The sequence below is a fragment of the Mastigoproctus giganteus genome, chromosome 5 (assembly GCF_048544385.1).
Source record: "Mastigoproctus giganteus isolate SK-2022 chromosome 5, ASM4854438v1, whole genome shotgun sequence".
Lineage (NCBI taxonomy): Eukaryota > Metazoa > Arthropoda > Arachnida > Uropygi > Thelyphonidae > Mastigoproctus > Mastigoproctus giganteus.
The window spans coordinates 232,238,718-232,259,782 of NC_143579.1; the positions used below are offsets into that span (position 1 = coordinate 232,238,718).

A 21,065-nucleotide genomic window follows, 5' to 3' on the forward strand; every position below is an offset into this window, starting at 1 on the left:
TGATGCCACAGAGACCATAACAAAACCAACCCCAAAAACTGCTGTTAAAGGAAGACTTGCAAATAGGTGGAAGGATGGGATCAGTGAACTTTTGGGTGTGACATTCTGTGATGTTGCTCGTATAGCACGATTGATGCAGTTGGAGGAATTTGTTGGTGGCCATGACAGCTCCTCAGGGAACTATATGACTGGAAGAAGAAGTCTCTACTGTAGTTAATAAATTTAAGAGTAATAATAAGAAAGGAGGAGAAGGAGGCAGAAGAGAAGGAAGATGAGTACAAATAAATAAGTACTTTTTACAAATAAATAAGAACTTTTCAGCTTCCTTGTTTATTCATTCTACTTCCGTTTTCTGGAACAACCTTCCTTCATATGTCTTTCCTGAAAATACAGTCTACAGATGTTCAAATCTATTCAACAAATATCTTCTCTCGTCTTTTTAACCTCCAACCAAAGCACGGTACTAAGTACTACAGGTTCTAATACCTCTCGTGTTTGGGTATTTCTTAAAAAAAAAAAAAAAAAAAAAAAAATGAAGCCAGGCACCAAATTCACAGGAGAAGCAACGAGACACTTCATCCAGGCTGTGTGCAGTGTCATACAAGCTGGTGGCGGGTCAGGCGATGCTTTGGGGATGTTTTAACTATTACAAACTACGTCTCCTGCTCGAAATACTGACAAGGATGAATCAGGCTGGCTATACAAATATTATGAATGATTTGTGCCTATTTCTGAACACTTGAGGGGGCACTCATGATTTTCATACTCCTGTATTTCAGGATGGCAACTCTCTGTTCCCAGGGCCTCTAATGTTTTACACTGGCATGAGGAGGGAAATGGCCAGCCAAGTCACCAGATTTTTAAATTCTATAGAGAATACATGGAACTATCTTGAATGGAAAGTGAAAACAACAACAGCATCTAGTGAAAACCTTATTGAATAATGGGTTTGATTGTTTTCAAAATGGCTTAATATTGATAAAAACTAGTTGAAGGTTCGGGTCTCCTACAAATGAGAATACATGAAGTTATTTATGTTAAAAGATTACACATTATTAATTGAAAAAATTACACGGGTTACTAATTTTTTTTCCTGGTGACAGTGGTACCCATCGTTTATCCTGGTGTTTGCACATTGTCTTTTTCAAGCTCTTCATTTGTGGTAGAAAAGACCTGAAAACACTGAAATAAATTTATAACTTGTCACTTAACCAAGTTTTTTTTTTTTTTTTTTTTTTGTGGTGCTGCGAGAGAGAGAGAGAGAGAGAGAGAGAGAGATTAAGTTTCCTCAGTCCTGCCTCATTATTTTCAGTGAGTCAAGCTTGAAGATTAGAGGTTGCATGATATCTAGAGCAGTAGGCTGCCAGTACAAAATGCACTATAATGAGCAGTTCTGTCACAGGCTATGGATCAGAATTATCGCTGATCCAGAATCTACCAGGTGAGGGGGAGTGACAATGCTCTCTACCTAATCAGTGAGAATCATTATCTGCTACTCAAGAAGCTCACAACATTCTTGTTACTAGAGGATGAGAAAATTTAAAGGGGCTTGAGGAATGTTTACACAACCTGAACTCAGGAGGAGGAAATTATGACCTCAGTGGAGAATAGGGAGGAACCAGACAGAATGCTTCTGCAGCCATCATGCAACTCAGTAGTCTCCATAGAGTGGCCATATTCACTACAAAGAGGAACACTACAGGAAGCAAAATGGGACTCTCTCTCTCTCAGCTTCAATGGATTCTCCCAATATTACTTTTCATGCCTAAAACTAACAGGTATTGAAACAATCAGATCCTACCATTCAGACTATAAAACTTAAAGTGTAGTTTTTGGACCCACAGTAAATCAACAGTAATGGACTTTCATAAATATGAGAAAATAACTTTACAATCTCTTCTGGATTCTTCTTCTTCATGTTGTTCTTTAAATAGATTAAAAAAAAAATTACCTGATAATTTTTACCAATTCTCCAACTGCAATATGGTCAGGTACTAAAAATTTGCTTCTGTCTAAGATTGGTAACTGCTTTTCACCATAGTAACGCTCGATAATGACCTAAAATTTAAAATAAAATACTTCAGAAGTGTATTTTTTGTAATTTGCTATTATACTATACTATTTATAAACAATTTTAAAACTGTAATGTAATAATAATATTTTGTTCATTACTCACTTTTTAAAAGTGAGAACTATGCTTACTGATCTTCACATGGTTGATTACCTGCAGAATTTAATACACATTCCACTGCTGGATTTTCATGCATATTGAAAAAGAAATACTAGTCTGAAACTGATACATCTGAATATCTTCTAGACATTTTTTGCAAAAATACTACTTCTTAGTCGTAATATACAAGAGCCCAAAAGGGAATTATACCATATCTGAAATGGTGATATGTAAATGTACAGATGATCTGTACATATCACCCACATAGCTTACCTATACTTAAGTAAGAGAGGGTGATCAATTTAAATGGATGAATGAACAGAGCATTCTGTTATTCATCAAATACCAATTTGCAAGCGATATATTGGCTTAAGGAAGAAGAAATACATTACTAATGAACTACTTAAGACTAATTCATGTTAGTAAACTTAATGAATGCACCAAAGAAGTGACACCACTCTGTGTTTTGAAAAAAATTCACTAATGTTTTCTCAGAAAAATGCATTTCTGAATAATTTTTTAATGCTGATTTCAAAAATGACCTCTGTTTGTTTCTTTCACATCAGATTTCTTCAAAAATCACAAAATAAAATTTGAGTACTGAAATTATAACAAAATGCTACTTTTACCAGAATTTTATATTTTAATACATGTTGAAATCACTATTAAAAATGACAGTGTGGTAACAAGTGCACTAAACACTGACACCTCTCATTTTAAAAACTGATCTACGATGGGTCAGATTTTTGTTTCTCTGTTCCTCTTCAGTATCCAGCAATAGTCAGCCATCACGTTGGCATCCCACCTCCCCTAATACCTCATCTCATCTTTAATGTCTCGCCCTGTTCTTCAATAACACCTCCTTGGTTTTCTGGGAAGTAGTCGATGTGGGAGTATAAAAAATGTACCTGGACACTGATGTTGCAGCTCAGCTTCTTGAAGTCTGCCAACATATTTTCAACTATATTCTTGTATTCTGGATCCTTGTTGTTCCCTAAGAAGTTCTCAACTGCCTGTTTTTCTCTTTTAGTCATAGTTCCCTCAAAATCTTGGTCCCTCATGTTTGCAAATTTGAGGCCCAACAAAAATGCCTTGTTTTAGCTTCTCTTGGGTGATTGACAGGAATTTAGTACAAAGGTAGCCAAAGCAGGGATCTTCCTGAGGTAAAGCTGTGAAAGCTTTACCTCAGGAAGCTTCATTAAATTCAGTTTGATGTGCAAGGGTGGAAGAAGAACAGTTTGGGGTCTACCAGTGGTTTATGAACTATATTCTTTGATCCAGGCAACAAACTGTCCCTTGTTGGCCAGATTATTTGTTTATTTGGTTTTTAAGAGCATTAGCAACTAAGGCCATATTGCTCCGAGGATATGCGGTGGTCATTCCTTGACCTTTCCGCATCCTCCGTATTTGGTAGTCATGCGTTGGCCAGACCTTGACATCCCAGTGCTTACTTCTTGCCCACCTGTCCCACTCACATAAAAAGTAAGGCATTTTTGAGTAGCCAGATTGCTGTCCAAGTAACATGCCTATCACTTTAAAGTCAGCACAAAACCAGCCATGTTCCTCATACTTAATATTTGTCAAAAACTCCAAGTTTTCATATGTTTCTTTCAAATGCACAGAGTGAGCTTCTCGAACTGACCCACATTTATTTCCATTGTGGAGCAACGCATCTTTGAGACCCCTCTTTGATGAGTTAATAAAAAGTCTCCAATGTGTAGGATTGTAAGTAATTACTAAATAGTTCATTAAGTCATTTATATTACTGAAAAAAAACCATATTATCATGCTCATAAAAGTAGGGGACTAGTTCTCATTCTGTGTCTCTACCATGAAAAAAGCATCCCGTGAAATTTCTTAAGTCTAGAACCAAGGAGTTCTGCAGGTTCCTATGGTAAATTTAAATCTCTCTCTCTCACCAGACCACAGAGTTCATGCTGTGAAAACTGTTGAGGGTTGGACTCAACATCTCTAGGTGTGTAGACTTTAGTTTCATCTTCAGAAGCTCCACTTTCATCACTCCCTGCTTCTACGTTCTCAAATATAAGTGAAGGCACGGCCCTGTTCAAGAATTATTTGTGGGCCCTGGGGGTACAGTGCAAAAATTACATTTTTAAATAACAACCTACGTTCGATATCAAACGAAACATATACTTTGAGAATGAAGTATGCACTCTACTACTAGCAATTTTCAAGTAAACTCATGCAAGTGCTCTTTGAGCGATGATAACATGGGTAACTAGACATTAAGATGGCGAGAGGCTCTCTGATAAAAATGAGGAAAAGATGCTTTGGATGATATTATTTAGACCAATTGAGCTTGGGGCCCTGTTCAGAAGAACAGGTGAACATGCTTGTAGCCAGCGCTGGTGGAGGGCATGGAATTGGCAGGTTATCTCCATGTGGGACTGGTCTAACAGTAGATGCAATATTAGGATACACAATGCTCTTCTTACTCTTTGCACTGTATCCCTCTACATTAACTAAGCAAAAGTTTTGTTTGTTTGTTATTTGGTTTTAGGAGTATTAGCAACTAAGGCCATATTGCTCTGGGGATAGACGGTGGTCATTTCCTGACCTTTACGCATCCTCTGTATTTGGTGGTTACGGGCTCGAACCCCGGTCTAATCAAGAAGCGTGTGCTACGCACTGCCGTTCCTGCCCACCTGGCTATGGAGGCGCCCAACTAAGCAAAAGTAACAATCATCACAGTAGTTTGTAAGCTCCCACCATACCATGGGAAATGTAAATAGCATTACCATTTTTCCACAATCTCAATGCTTCAACGCAGGTTTGGCAAACTTTATGTGGAGCCCATTATTTATCCTAGTCACCACATTTCACTCCAAAATAAGCACAATACACATTTTTAACAAATTCTGTAATATCTTGTCTTTGCTTGAGGACTATATAACTTCCACAAATATAACAAAATATGTTTGGATTGTTCAAACACCTGAGTGAAAATATTTTACTCAATTTTCAGCATAAATTTGCCATGATACCCTCAAAAGTAAACTGAGCTCACACTGATAAACACTGTTGCATGGAGCTCTCAAGGTCAAGAAACAAATGACTGAAGGCAGTGTTGCCAAAGTGTGAAGATTTAGTTTCCAAATTCCCAACATTTACTCCTAATTTAATACATTCAATAATACAACTCACAACATCAAGTTAAGTGATTTGTGAAAAAAAAAAAAAAGAACGTGATAACATTTCTGAAATCTGTAAAAAACTGAGCTAAAAACAGCTATTAGATTACAAATATCGAAAACCTTGCAGAGTAATGTTATTCTACTAAATAAATACTGACCATTTGCTTTTGTATGCATACAGAGAGTAATGAAAGTCTAAATAACAAAAAAAGAATTAGTTACCAGATAAGCCTTTTAGTACATATTATAAAGTAACTTTAGTTGATTTGAACTTGACTGTTCATTAGTGAACCACATACATAATCTGTATCATGTTAGGTACTTATTTAAACGTAAATATTTAACATAAATAAGCATACTTAACTATCAATATCCTGGCATTTAAAGCAAACCTAACAACAACAAAAAAAAAAAAACTAACTAAACCTCTCTGAACTAGTAATACATTTTCATATTGTTAAGAAAGGTAATAAGCAGCAATAATAATACATTATAAGCTTATACTAAGATATTAAATGGCATGATTTGTCATTTATAGCAGTCATCCTCCTACACAAAATGGCTGTAAAAGGATGAATTGTTATACACTAAACTGATATTAATAATAATACAAAATATAATAAAGGTAACACAAATATGGTCTTCAATTTGAAAGCAAAGACCACCTTTGTGTTTGTCAAAAGAAGACTTAACAGCTCTCCAAAATGATTCAAAAGGTAAAAATTCTAAACACAGGAGAATCCATGTTATCTGAAATTTATACTGTCTGAAATATCCTTTTTCTCAAATGAGGGTATTAGAGATAGTCTATTTTAAATGCACTCTATCTAAAATATAAAAGAGAAATAGGAAGAAAAATTAATGAGACAATCACAGTACTGTAAATACTTATACAGCTTTAAAATAATTCTAACAGGGAGCTAAATGATTTTGTGATAACTCAGAGGAAAGTGGAAAAAAATTGCTGAAGCTAAACAAAGAAAAAAAAACAAAAAAAACCCACCTTGGATGGAAGGTATCTATCCAATTACAATAAAGGAAGCAGAAAAGGAGGTAAGCAAACCCTTATGGAGCATCTTTGGATTCTGGGGTGGTCCCTGTGGACTGGAGCAAATGTATCCAGTCCACAGTGGTTGACATGAGTAATTACATGTTAACTTAAATTCTGTTCCAGGGAAAATAATGGAGTCACTGATTCAGGAGGTAAGCCAGGACCATCTAGACAGGAATACAGTTATAGTGCAGTCACAGCATAGATTTGTTAAGAAGTGATCATGTCTGGCCAATCTGATTGGATACTATTATGAAGTAACAAAGGAACCGGATGCAAAAAATAAATTTGATATCATATACTTGGATTTCAGGAAAGCATTTGATACTGTTGAATATAAGACCAATCTATAAATCGAAGAAGTGTGGTATTATTTGAGTGGGACAAGCGATATTTGAGTGGGAGAAGACTGATTATTAACCACTCTGCGATTAATACACTAGTGTGCAAAACTTAGGGACCAGTCAGGTTTTCACCTATAGCTTCTCATAGGAGTGGCCTGGATATGGGAAAAGCATACCAAAGGAACCTTGTGAGGTACAGAAATGATGAAGGAAACAACACCGACACAACAACGGAAACAAAACGGTACAGAGGGACTTTATTCAAAAATGGCACCATAGCACTGACTGCCATGATACAGATGCATCACTGCCAATGATGGAACAAAGGGAAGATATTCCTCAGTAGAAGATATGGCCATCCCTAATGCTGATGCAGGCTTTGCTCCACCTGTCCATACTTAGAACAATGTTGTTGATAAGTTCTTGTGGTAACATTGTCCATTCCTCTGTCAGCACCATCTTCAGCTGGTGAACATTTTCTGTGGGTATGGACGTGCCGCTAGGTGTCTCCCCAGAGCGTCCCATATGTGTTCGATGGTAATTAAATCGGAAGAAATGGGCAGGCCAATCCATGCGAACAATGTCCTCACTTTCCAAAATCATATCAACAGCTGCAGTGCAATGTGGTGTTATCATCCATAAACACGAACTCGGGGCCAATGGCACCTCGGAACAGACGCACATGGGGAAGGATTACCTCAGTACAGTAGCGTGCAGTATTGCCTTCCAGCATCTGGAGTTGTGTTCATCCATCCAAGATAACGCCTCCCCAGACGAGAACACCTCGACCACCAAATTGATCCCTTTCAGTGATGTTTGCAGGGTGATACTGTGTGCCAACCTCTTGCCAGATTAGCTGACAACCAGAATCGCTGCTGAGACTGAATCTACTCTCATCAGTAAAGAGTACCTTACCCCATTGTGCTGCTGTCCAGTCCTCGTGTTCGATGCACCACTGTAAATCGTGTCTCCAATGGGCAGGTGTTAAAGGGACACAGTGTACGGGCCGCTGGGCAAACAGTTCACCTTTGTGGAGTCACCTGGCCACAGTAAACTGCAATATCCTGCATCCTGTGCAGCTGGATCCCGCCGTCTGGAATCTGTCCCTCTTGGCCTGTAGAAGTATATAGCGGTCATCACTGAGCATTGTTTTTCGTGGAAGATCACCACTGGTCCTTCGAACAGCTGTATCTGTCATTCTGAAGGCCGACCATGCACGTGAGACGATGCTGTGGGTGATACCGAACTCTGCAGCCACACTCCTTGCACTTCGACCTTCCCAATTATCCAACCCCGGGTAAAGTCATCTCGATGTCTACTGGCTATTTAGTTGTCTATAGCACTACACAAAACCAATCAAACATCTGTAACAATCGGGCTCACCATTTGATAATTTGCACTATCAGAAGACAAAATGCACAAGGCATAATTCTTTATGGGTTTAGGTAATTAACTATATAATATCGGTGTAGATACACCAACAAATTTGAACTACATGTGTAGTGTAAAAGGCATTGTTTTAATTTTATATCATATTGTGGGTGCCTTCACAACGAGATAGCTGGTATTGCACTACTTCAAATAAATAACACTTCTCTAGTAGAGAAGACTACTGTTATTTATTTTCAGTGAATACCATCACCCAGACAATCGTTTCAAAGCTAGTGGGCGGGCAGGTACCTTAGTAATGCAACATGCCATCACAGTTACGAAGTTATTTCCACAATATGAGAGATGCCAAATGGTGTTGGTAATAATGTATTACAAGATGAAATGCACAAGGCATAATTCCTTATGGGTTTAGGTAATTAACTATATAATATCGGTGTAGATACTCAACTTCGCAACTGTGATGGCATGTTGCATTACCAGGGTACCTGCCTGCCCACTGATGATGAAGCCCACTAGCTTCGAAATGATCGTCTGGGTGGTGGTATCCACTGAAAATAAATAACAGTAGCCTTCTCTACTAGAGAAGCATTATTTATTTGAAGTAGTGCAATACTAGCTATCTCTTTGTGAAGGCACCCATAATACGAGATACAATTAAAATGATGCCTTTTACACTACACATGTAGTTCAAATTTATGAGTTAACTATGGTGTATCTACACCAATATTATATAGATAATTTGCACATAGCTGCTGAACTGCTGCTTTTATCTGTTTATGTGAGCCCTCTCATTACGATTCAAATTTTTGCATGTGCACCAGCTTTCTACTGAACTGCCACAGTTATGCAAATCGCCACTGTTTTGTTTGATTTTGTAGTTATAACCTTTAGAAAAAGTGTAATTTCTCTTCTTGGACTGATATTAATGGAGTTCTCCAGGGTTCATTGCTGAACCCATTGTTGTTTTCTATATTTATTAACGATATTAATGAAGGTATATCAGGATTAATGTCTAAGTTTGCAGGTGATATAAAGGTTGGCAGGGTGTTTAATAACAGTAATCAATGTAAAGTACTGCAAAAATATCTAGAAAAATTAGGCAGATGGGTAGCAGTAATCCCAGATTAACAGACCAACTGTGTGGTACTACACTCAGTAGTGGAAAATGAAAAAGACCTGAGGTAATTGTATAGTCAGTCGTCTGAGCACAAAAGACAGCTGCCACAACAACGCATGGTGTTTTGTCAAAGGTGTACAGGAATTTTGCTAGCAGGGATAAGGAGGGATTATTACATTATACAAGGCCATGGTTAAGCTGTATCTTGAGTATATTATACAGATCTGGAGGTGCCATTTGAAGAAGGATGCATATCTACTGGAATGGGTACAGAGAAGGGAAAAGAGTGGTGAGAACAAAAGCATAGTAATACCAAAAAAAAGGCTTGAGTTCTGAAAACTGTAGCATCTGGAGACTAGACATCTGTGAGGTGATCTGACTGAGGTGTTTAAGGGAGTGAATGAATTGAGCAAAGGCAATACTGATAGCATTCTTCCTCTTGCTCAGACTACACACAAGGAGGCATAAATTCAAACTGAGGATGGTTACTGGATAGATAAGCAAAAGCCTGCCTTCAGCCAGTAGGTGAAGGACTGTTGGAACTAACTGCCACATGTTGTTGTGGAAATGTTTATTTTGAATAAAATCAAGGAAGAAATACACAAACTATTGGAAGAGATGGTTGCAAGCAATGTGGTAAAGTTTTTTTTTTCTTTTTTGCTGATGCTATATAAACTTGCCTTCTTGCATCCTCTGTCACTACTAATACTAAATGTCAGTCTTATTTCAACTGCAAGATTCTGTATTTCTGTAAAATAAACCAATTTGTTCTTATTTAATTCTTGTGATTCAGCCCATCTAGTAGGCCTTAAATCTAATTTACTTCTATTAATCCCAGAAAAAGGGGACAAAAAAAAAAAAAAAAAAAAAACAACAAATGTGCCTGAAATGTAATGCATTGCATACATTAACTAACTTGTCATTTCTTGAGTTGGGCAGGTAATGAAAGATGGTGTCACTTTTAAGGTGCATGTTGCATTTAACTACTGACTTGTCTCTTCCGAGATTTCTTTTTTGGATCCTAGGGCTGAAAAGCTCAGCATAACCCATGGGATTAAACCCATTTGAGACAAATAAAGTTAAATGAACATGCACACAGACCATAAAATCAGACATCTTTGAGGTAAGATTATATACAACTTCGCAGCAAAATAATTTTAAAAAAAATATTTGTATGTTACATTAGAATGTCTTATAAATTTAGCTCGAAATTTTTAACGAATATGTTGCCAAATTTATGCGTGAAGCAGTACTAAGTTACAAAAAAAAAAAAAAAAACCCAAGAGATAAACAAGAAATAAAATGAACACATATCCTTCAAATTTCAAAAATGTCTTTCCTATGATTAAATTTTATAAACAAAATGTACAAAGAAAATTTTCAATCTTTAACTGAACCTTCAGCAAGTGCCTAGGGACGTGCCATGGCCTCATGTGCACATCACAGTGTTAATGGAAGCCAATGATAACATAAATCATAATAAAGGGATGCAAACTGATAGGAATTACATCCACATTTTCAAACATAGCCTTAGTCCAAAAATAGTACCACACCCTAATCAATAATATTAAAAAGGATGCCAGTTTACCATCTTTGGATCCACTCATCTCCAGATCTAATGGCACTCTGCACACTACGATATACAATAAGGTTCCATTACAACAAACTTCGAGGAGGCACGAGACATTTCATTACTATATATCACTGAAAATTATTTCAAAAGAATCATTATTTTTCAAATAAATCCTGCTGCACTTTTCTAATATATGTAAGTAGAACGTATCTTTATTTTATTTAAATATCAGCTTTAAAATAAATAATCAATATATAAAATAATGAATAAAAATATTTTGTACAGGGATATCATTTAGAAAGCATATTTTATTTCTAAGAAATACCACATATTAAGAAATATGCTACAGTACATACAACTTATTGTTACTTTTCGCATATTAATGTTAATATATATTTTGAAATGTTTAACATACCTCTCCCCCACCCCAGCAAATGCTCCCGTAGTCAGATTTACAATATGGCTACACAAAACCATGCATAATTTTCCAATAAAGCTTTTGTTTGTTTGTTTGTTTGTTATTTGGTTTTTAGGAGCATTAGCAACTAAGGTCATATTGCTCCGGAGATATGCGGCGGTCATTTCCTGACCTTTCCGCTGTTGTTATTTGGTTTTTAGGAGCATTAGCAACTAAGGCCATATTACTCCGGGATATGCAGTGGTCATTCCCTGACCTTTCCGCATCCTCCATATTTGGTGGTCAAGGGCTCGAACCCCGGTCTCATCAAGAAGCATGTGCTATGCACTGCTGCTCCTGCCCACAGAGGTGCCAATAAAGCTTTTCTTTCATTGTAAACAAATACCTTTTAGGCATAGATGGACTCTGAAACTAATTTGTACTGAAATTTTTGTCAACATTTCATTCAAACAAGACTTACAAAGCACTGGAAGTCAGCCTGGAAATATTTCATTATAGTGAAAATTTCATTAAAATGATATTCATTGTAACAAGACTTTAGAAAACCCACAGACATTAGCTCCATTCTTCAGTCTATCTTTCCAACCACCCTACAAATACTGAAACTGGTACCTCAAAAGGGCTTCAACTTGAGTCTATTGTAGACTTCTAACTTTTCAATTTTGTCTGACTTCTTGTATTCGCATGTCTTTTATACTGCTTTCAGGAACGGTTTCTTTCTACTAGGTTTCTAAAACCTCTACAGGCATTCCCACTTGCATTTGTCATATAGAATATCAACTAAATCCAGTACAATAGAATTCCAGCTAGCTAAAATTTTGATAAACCATTTTAACTGTTAATTGTAAGAAACAAAACTTTTACATGAATATAATAAAATCATGGATTCCACTTATCAACAAATTCACAATTTACATAAATTACTGAAATTAAATTTATGTAACTGCCAATTTGTAGATATTCTTTTTGGCAAAGTTTTTGTGTCACATCAATATGGCTGGTATTATAGAGAAGTGGCTTGGATAAACTTGCCAGTCTGTCCCCCACAGACTGGTAACAAATTGAGTTCAACTTGATGAATTCTGTAATAAATCCTTTGGCCATTTTAACTGTAAAGTCATCCATGACATTACAGCTAATAGGAGAGATTGTTTTTATAGGGATGGGATACACTTAAATAAAAGGAAATACTGTATCAAGGAAGTTTTATGTGGGTTGGAAAACTGCTAGCTTGGAAGATATATACAGACTAATAGATTAACAGCAGAAGCAAGCACACGTGATAGTGATTTTTGCAATGCTTCTACTGGAGCATATAGCAGCTTGAAAAGTTAGCTGTCAGAGATTACACGTCCTCCTAGGGGTCTTCATGGGATAAGCAAATACATGTACTGTGTCTTAGGGTTGCTAAATGCAAAAACGGGTGCAATATATTTGCTTCTACACTAATGCTAGGAGTATAGTAAACAAATTTGAAATACTGGTTAAGTCAACAAATGGCAAATATGGTGCTACTAAGACATAAGTGATGCAGCATTTGAATATGGTGAGTGCAATGTGTAAAGGAAGGATAGGAGGGGTGGAAGAGTAACACTCTTGGTTAAGAAGCAAGCAGAATCACTGCCAAATGACAGTGATGAAGATAATGAACAACTAAACAGACAGGCAAAGCAGGTTAGCAAATTGGAATATCTTATTATGCAGGCCTTTAACTTTCTAGATACTGACCAGGACTTGTGGACTGGTCTCTCTCACATAGTAGAAATTTTCTGGAATTATTAGATGACTGTTTTTACAGCAGCATGTTGAAGAGGAGGCAACAAAAAAAAAAAAAAAAACAGGGAAACCTCTATATATGTGGTTATATGTGCAACAAGTGTACTGTACATTTCGAAACCATTGAAGTTAAAATGGGAAAAATTTTAATTCATCCACGATATTTTGGAACATTTATCCCAAGACTTAATTTAGGCCTCTAAAATACATTTTAACTGTGTACATAGAAATATAAACTATATAATATTGGTGTAGATACACCATAGTTTACTCATAAATTTGAACTACGTATGCAGTATAAAGGAACCGTTTTAATTTATCTTATATTTTGGTTGCCTTCACGAGATAGCTGGTATTGCACTACTTCGAATAAATAACGCTTCTCTAGTAGAGAAGACTACTGTTATTTATTTTCTGTGGATACCACCACCCAGACGATTGTTTCGAAGCTAGTTGGCTTTGTCATCAGTGAGTGGAGTACCTGCCTGCCCACTGATGATGAAGCGCCACTAGCTTGGAAATGATTGTCTGGGTGGCGGTATCCACTGAAAATAAATAATAGCCTTCTCTACTAGAGAAGTGTTATTTATTTGAAGTAATGCAATACCAGCTATCTCGTGAAGGCACCCACAATATGACATACAATTAAAACAATGCCTTTACACTACATACGTAGTTCAAATTTATGGGTAAACTATAGTTTATCTTCACCGATATTATATAGTTAATTCATCATCATCATCAGCTATTTTCAATCCACTGCAGGATGAAGGCCTCTCCAGCAACTATAGTTAAATACCTAACCCCATAAGAAAACATGCCTTATGCATTTCATCTTCTAATAGAAATATAAAGAATAATGAAAAGCAAGTAAGCTAAAAAAATGGATATGCTACTTTCTAGAAAAATATTTTTCAAGTATCGTTTGAATAGTTATAGTCCTCTTTTTCTCTTCATAAAATTTACGATAGAAGCTAATTCCATTTTCTAGGGTTCGGCGAACTAGCATGCTTCTTTCCACATTCGGATCTAAATCCATAATTTTTGTTTAACAGTTTCCAAATTTCGAAACATCTGCTTGAGTTCCTTTAACGAAATTTCCTTAGAGACAACACACACACTCCTCTCCTTCAGCGGTGACTCCGTAGCCAGGTGGGCAGGAACAGCAGTGTGTTGCACATGCTTCTTGATTAGACCGGGGTTTGACCACCAAATACGGAAAGGTCAGGGAATGACCACCGCATATCCCCGGAGCAATATGGCCTTAGTTGCTAATGCTCCTCAAAAAAAAAAAAAAAAAAAAACCCCAAACCTCTCCTTCAGCTGCAATTTCTTCTTTCTCGTTGTAGGCACGCTGTTGCTCCAATTCTATAAGATCTGTGTCAGTTAGGGGAATCAACATCTTCAAAGCCAAGATCCTTTCCAACGATGCTAATTTCTTCAATAACACCCTCAACTTTTTGGGCTTTTTTTTTTTTTTTTTTTTTGCATTGTTAAAAATATTTTTTTGTTTCATAATCGGCTGCACTATTCAAAATTTTACAGGACATATAGAGGAATGGTATTAATGTTTGTGACTGTATTAACTGAAACTCGCATTGTTCGAAAATGCATATATCGAGGTTTACCTGTACTCTTCATCTGATTATCAGCAGTGACTCTTTGTGCATTAAGAATATTCAGATAAAGGAACCACTATGTGGCAATAATCATACTATATACCTGTGGGATCTACTTAAAGATATAACTACTGTCAAGAGTAAAGGGAACGGACTTTGCTTTCATAAAGGCAACTACAGTGATCTTAGACATTTTTAAATTCTTAATTTTTAAATTCCTTTCAATGAGACCAACTAAATGGGAAGCATTCAGGGACATAACAGAAACTGCTAAGCTTTTATACCAAGCTAAGAGATATTGTTCAAAGTTGAGACCTAAATGGATGTCAAATGAACTGAAGATTCTAGTAGCTGAAAAGGAAAATGCATAGGATGTTTTATAAATTAGCAAGAAACATGGAATCCTGGAGTAAGTACTGTACAAACTACTCTGCAATCAGATCACTAAGTGGCTTAGGCAAGCTACAGCAGATTACAAGCTGTCAATGACTAAGAATACAAAGAAAAGTAGCAAAGAATTCTTTGCTCATGCGTTAACACTAAAAGAAAAGAGATGAACAACAGTGGCTCATTGGATATGAATGGCATAACTACTAATGATCCTGTTCAGGCTGCTGACAAACAAAATAAATATCTTGTAGTTACATTCACGCATGAAGTTTTTAGCAATGGGAACACCAAAAGAACACAAAGTTATAATTATGGTTAAAGAAGTATTGTAGGATCATCTTAGCAGGAATGGAATATATAAAAACGACAGCATGGGGTTTGTTTGGAGGATGCAACGCTCGAATCCAACCAATCTGATTAGTTACTATGATGCAGTAACTGGACTACAGACAATTTTGCAATCATGCATTTAGATTTCAGTAAAGTTTTTGACACTGTTCCACATGAAAGACTGTTGTACAAATTGTAGAAGTGTAGTATTGGGGCAAGTAAAGTTACTAGTATTATTTAAGGGATGGCTGAGTGTAGTTCAAAATGGACACTACTCTTTTTGGACTAATGTGATTAGTGGGTTCCCTCAGAGTTCAGTGAGGGCCCATTACTGTTTACAATATTTATTAATAATATCAATGAAGACATATCAAGCTTACTGTCTGAGTCTGCAGATGATAAAAAGGTTGGCAGGAGCAGCAGTGCGTAGCACACGCTTCTTGATTAGACCGGGGTTCGAGCCAGTCACCACCAAATACGGAGGATGCAGAAAGGTCAGGGAATGACCACTGCATATCCCGGAGCAATATGGCCTTAGTTGCTAATGTTCCTAAAAACCAAATAACTAACTAACTGGTTATTGACAGGAATCAAGGAATACTACTGCAGCCAGATCTAGAAAATAGCTACAAGGGCCGAGAAGTGACAACTAAGTTTATCATTGGTAAAAACAAGATACTGCATATAGGCAACAGTAAAAACAAAATAACATACCAATTAGGTGGTACCATACTCAAGGTGAACGAAAGAAACTAGGATAATTCTAGAGTCCGACCTTAAGCTCTCTGAGCAGTGCAGACAAGCTGATAGAACAGATCAAAGGGTTTTGCTAATGATATACAGGAACTTTGCTAGAAAGGGAGGTGATTATTCCACCGTACACTGAGTGGACAGAAATCATGGGATACCTACCTAGTAATGGGTAGACCCACCTCTTGCCCAGATAAGGGCAGTCACATGGTGAGGCATCGAGTTTACTAGTTTACGAAAGTGTGTTCCACAGGCATTTCCATCCATGCTTGCTGCACTGCTGTCCATAATTCCATCACATTCCTGGGTGGAGGATCCAAAGCTCAAATGGACCTTTCCACAGCATCCCAAAGATGATCCACAGGGTTCATGTCTCGTGAATGGGGAGGCCATTCCACGGTGGTAAATCTGTGGAATGCTCTTTGAACCATGTTCTAGTCACCACTGCTGTGGGGGAGGCATACTGTCCTGCTGGAAGAGTCCATTGTCCTGTGGGTTCATGATAACCATGAAGGGATGCAGATGGTCTGTCGGGATGGATATATAACCTGGACTATTCAGTGATGCATCCAGTTAGTGTGTCTAGTACCAGGTCCCAGACCATTACCGACTGTCCACCTGCCCAAACAGTTCCTTGTTGACTTGATGGATGCATAGCTTTGTGCGGTTTTCACCAGATACACACCCTCCTGTCTGCTTGAAATGGGACTCATTGACCCAGGAGACCAGTCTCCAATCATCCAAGGTACAGTGCCAATGTTCTTTTGCCCAGTTGAGGCATAGAGTCCTGTATTGCAGTGTTAGCAATGGGACTCTGGTGGGTCAGCGGCTCCCATAACCTATTTCGGCTAATGATTGCCTGATGGTCTTGGTGGAGACGTTTCTGGCACCTCCCTGTTGAAGTTGGTGGTGATTTGTGCCACTGTCGCATTCCAGTTAGCTGAAACAATGTAAGACAGATGTCGATGGCCACATTAATCCACCATCTTTCCCTGCCCATAGCACTGTCCCCGATGAGATGTTATTCCAGAAATGGCATATTCCCGATACATTCTTGATAGCGTCAAACAGGATAGTGCAATTTCTGTACCACCTCCACAATAGAGTGACCCATGCATTGGGCACCCACTATCATTCCTCTTTCGAAGTCTGTTAACTCACAACTTTTATCCATACTGACATTGAATTACCATCTATGTGAATGCAGTGTACCTATATACCTGCCAAGTGGTGAGTTCGCCCAATAGTGAGAGGGTGATTGTGTCGCATTGCCCAGGAACCAGGTATATTCTTACTCTATCTTGGAACACACACACGCACACCCACTTAAAATGAAAAAATGGCTGCAGGATAAATGTGCAAAAATTGTTTTCAGCCAAAGAGTAATTGAGTTAGTTAGTTATTTGGTTTTTAGGAGCATTAGCAACTAAGGCCATATTGCTCTGGGATATGCAGTGGTCATTCCCTGACCTTTCCGCATCCTCTGTATTTGGTGGTGACTGGCTCGAACTCCGGTCTAATCAAGAAGCGTGTGCTACGCACTGTTGCTCCTTCCCACCTGGCTACGGAGGCGCCCCAAAGAGTAATTGATTGTTGGAACAAACTACCACTTGGTGTTATGGAAATGGGCAGTTTGAATAAGTTCAAGGAAGAATTAGACATATTATTACAAGAGATGAACAGGTGAGGTTAGCTAGGTTTTTTTTAGTTGATGCTGTACAAACTTGCTTCCTTACATCAATTGCCATTACTACTACTATTCCAAATAACAGATAATGTAATTTATCAAAAGATGTGGCAGAAAAAAAAAAAACTTAATATTTTTAGGTTTTACTGTGCATAACTGTATTTTTTGCTAACCATGTACTGCTGGTGTTAACAAGATCAACACTCCAAACTGTTACAAACACAGTAGTGCTCTCTTCCACTGGGACAAAATCTCTTTTTCTCTTTTTAATTTCTAGAAAAAGATTTTGGTTTTTTATACTTTGCTTAGGGTATACCAATATATCATAATTTTTTAATGAACTGCAATACTTATTGTATATAATTTTTTAATAAAAAAAGTAAATATTTAAAATGTTTTTTTACACTTTTTTTTCAAAAAAGTTGTAAATTCTCCTGAAAATTAAAAAAAAAAAGTTATAGACATAAAATATAAAAAAACTGTTAGCATGTCCCATTTCCCAATTAAAAACCATATTTACATATTTCTACCAGGATAAGGAGGTAAGGTTGACATTCTTTTTGATTTAACACTTTCCTTTTGATCTATTATTTTATTCTAAATAATCTTATAACTGGTATTTTGTAACAGGTATAATATTCTTACAAGTGTATTTCATAGTTATACTCGGGCTTTGTCTTTTGTAGACGTAACTTCTCATATAGCTTTGTTAGACTATCGTTGGACTTTTTATTTTAATCCCTTATTTTTATTTCTATTTTAATTTTCTTATGTTCAAAATTTAGGCATCTTCTGGCCATGTGTCAGGACCTTTATTCACATTTTAATTTTCTTACTTTCAAAATCTGGACATCTTTTGGCCATGTCACGACTTATTCATATTTTAAAACACATGCTGAAATACAAGGATCCCAACTAATGAGACAGGCAGTTATGCTCCCGACATATCCAATGTACCGCTATCAGATGCTATTCTTCTTTGCTTTTTGCTTGCTAACTCTAAACTTTATATCCCAAGATCTTATAGAGTAATTTTGGGAAAATTGAGGTGCTATTCCTTTCCTTACCCCCCCCCCCTTTCCCTTTAATTCAGCATAAGCCTTTTCTTTTTTCAGCATAGCCTTTCCTTTACACTAGCAAATAACTTAAATAGCCTAAATATTCTTTCACTGGTAAACAGCTGAAATACTTCTCATCCCACACAGTTTATTGTAGGCTCTCACTTTATATATTATTTGCTTCATTGCTATCTATTATTTTGCCAGCATGCTGCTAAATTTTAATACAATTTTTGATTATTTGGACCTAGCTATACTTGCAGATGGCAAACAGAAACAGATAGCTTTTGCTAATTATTGACCAGATGTATTGAATGGTGCTAGCTCTCTTTAACATAACACTCAACGTATCCTATCCTCAATAATTGGCATCATTATTTTACTTTTATTTTATTACTATTATATTATTAATTATATTTATTTATTTATAGGGTATAACACATAAAACCAACTCAGGCCATCTTAGCCTTTATCGGTTCTTTTGACCTCATGGTTCACTTTGAATACTTTTATTTTGAATATTTTTACTCTCAATCCTTATCGTACATCTATTGTTTTGGCCTAATACATTTATTGTACTATATTCATTTATTGTACTATATTCTTATCAATATCCTTATTTTACATACTGATGTACAGTGGAATGCTGGTTATTGGAACGTCAGCTATACGATATAATTTGAAAGGCAGTTTTTTTCTGTTTTTCTTTCTCTTCATTTCATATTATGTTTAGTTTAGCTCCAGATTTGGTAAGAATAATATTGGCCTGAAACTGTGAGATTTATTAATCAGTTTTTTTTAACTGTAAAATGTCGATGATAAGAAACAGCACTGAAATGGGCAGAAAACCAGGAAGAATGCAATATGATCAAATTGATATAATTAAGGAACTTTAGATATTTTGCAGCAAAAAAAAAAGTTACAAAAAAAAAAGAAACAAAAACGATCGAACATTACTTTAAAAAATTACTTACATTTTTTTTCTGCATAAAATTTGCAGTAAAATACCTATCCAAATATACATACATATGTAAATGTGCAAATTTATGTATAAACTGTTATGTTTTAATTAAATAAATTCATTTTTTTCATGCTATTTAAAGTTCTTTTCTTTTACCTTAATACATTATAACAGAATTTAATTAATTTTACCTTACGTTCGATTATCTGGAAAATTTTGCCATCCGGAAGAGGTCTGACAATTATTCTGGATAACTGATGCTCTACTGTAATTATATATAAAACATGATACAACCAAAATCCTTCTTCCTTGTTTAGATCTGAGCTGCTTCCTGGTTGCAAAGTGCCAGTCCAGCAACATACCACCAACACAAAGCTACACAAACCATACTGATGCATTTCGACTAGCTTTACAAGGTACCGTATTTCAACAAAGAGTATTTTTCAGGAATTGCCTAGCATTAAGGACATGTGGGCTGCGTACAATGCTGCAAATAAAAATCAGCTAATTGGCCTCTTCAGCTTGATTGTGTCCTACCTATCCTCCCAAATTGTTATGACCACAAAGTGTCATCCAAATGGTGTGGATGACACTTTGGTGACATTTTCATAATAATGACTACCTTGAAATAAACAGTGCCAGTGATAAATGTAAAATGTAGGAGTTGAAGGGCATTCTTCTACATGCACGATGTAAGAAGTATAAAAGGTACAAAATTACACTACACTGCATGAATTTAGAAATAAAATTTATTGAATAGCAGGGCTGCTCTTAGAAATAGATGCAAAATAAGAAAACTATATACATCAGTAGAATACCATAAGAGAATATTCAAAAAAGTAAAGAAAGGAGGATAAGGTTATCATATGTTACAGCAAAAGTGATATCACTTTCAACAGCAGATTTTGGTGGGTTATAGTGCAGCAAAAACTGCATGAGATATATTACCTCTAGAGAGCAACTTGATGGCAATAATGTGATATACTGTTCTACCTTTTATACTTCTTAAACGCAAAACAGTTTCTGAAAACAGGTTGTGATGACTTTGTTAAGAGTCATTTTTGTTTCATAAATAAACATTTAGTACTATTTTTATTTTTGAAAAGTATTCATGTTTTTTGTGTTTGTAAATTAACTTTTGAGTACTAGCATATATAACAGAAATAAACTTTAGAATTCATCATTTAACAACTAAGTAAACTATCCGCAATTTGATGATATCCATTTTTTAAAATATTACTACAAATAATGCAAGGAGAATTAATAGCCTTCTG

At 36.3% G+C, this 21,065-nt stretch overlaps 1 protein-coding gene across 1 annotated transcript in view; it reads right to left on the reverse strand.

Moving 5' to 3' along the window:
* The window catches only part of LOC150086275 (microtubule-associated protein 1 light chain 3 alpha-like), an 80,492-nt gene that overhangs the window by 11,774 nt on the left and 47,653 nt on the right, over positions 1 to 21,065 (reverse strand). Inside the window, exon 3 of the mRNA XM_090373804.1 lies at positions 1,952 to 2,058. Coding sequence (XP_090229930.1) covers positions 1,952 to 2,058 — 107 coding nt within the window. The remainder of the gene's footprint in view (positions 1 to 1,951; positions 2,059 to 21,065) is intronic.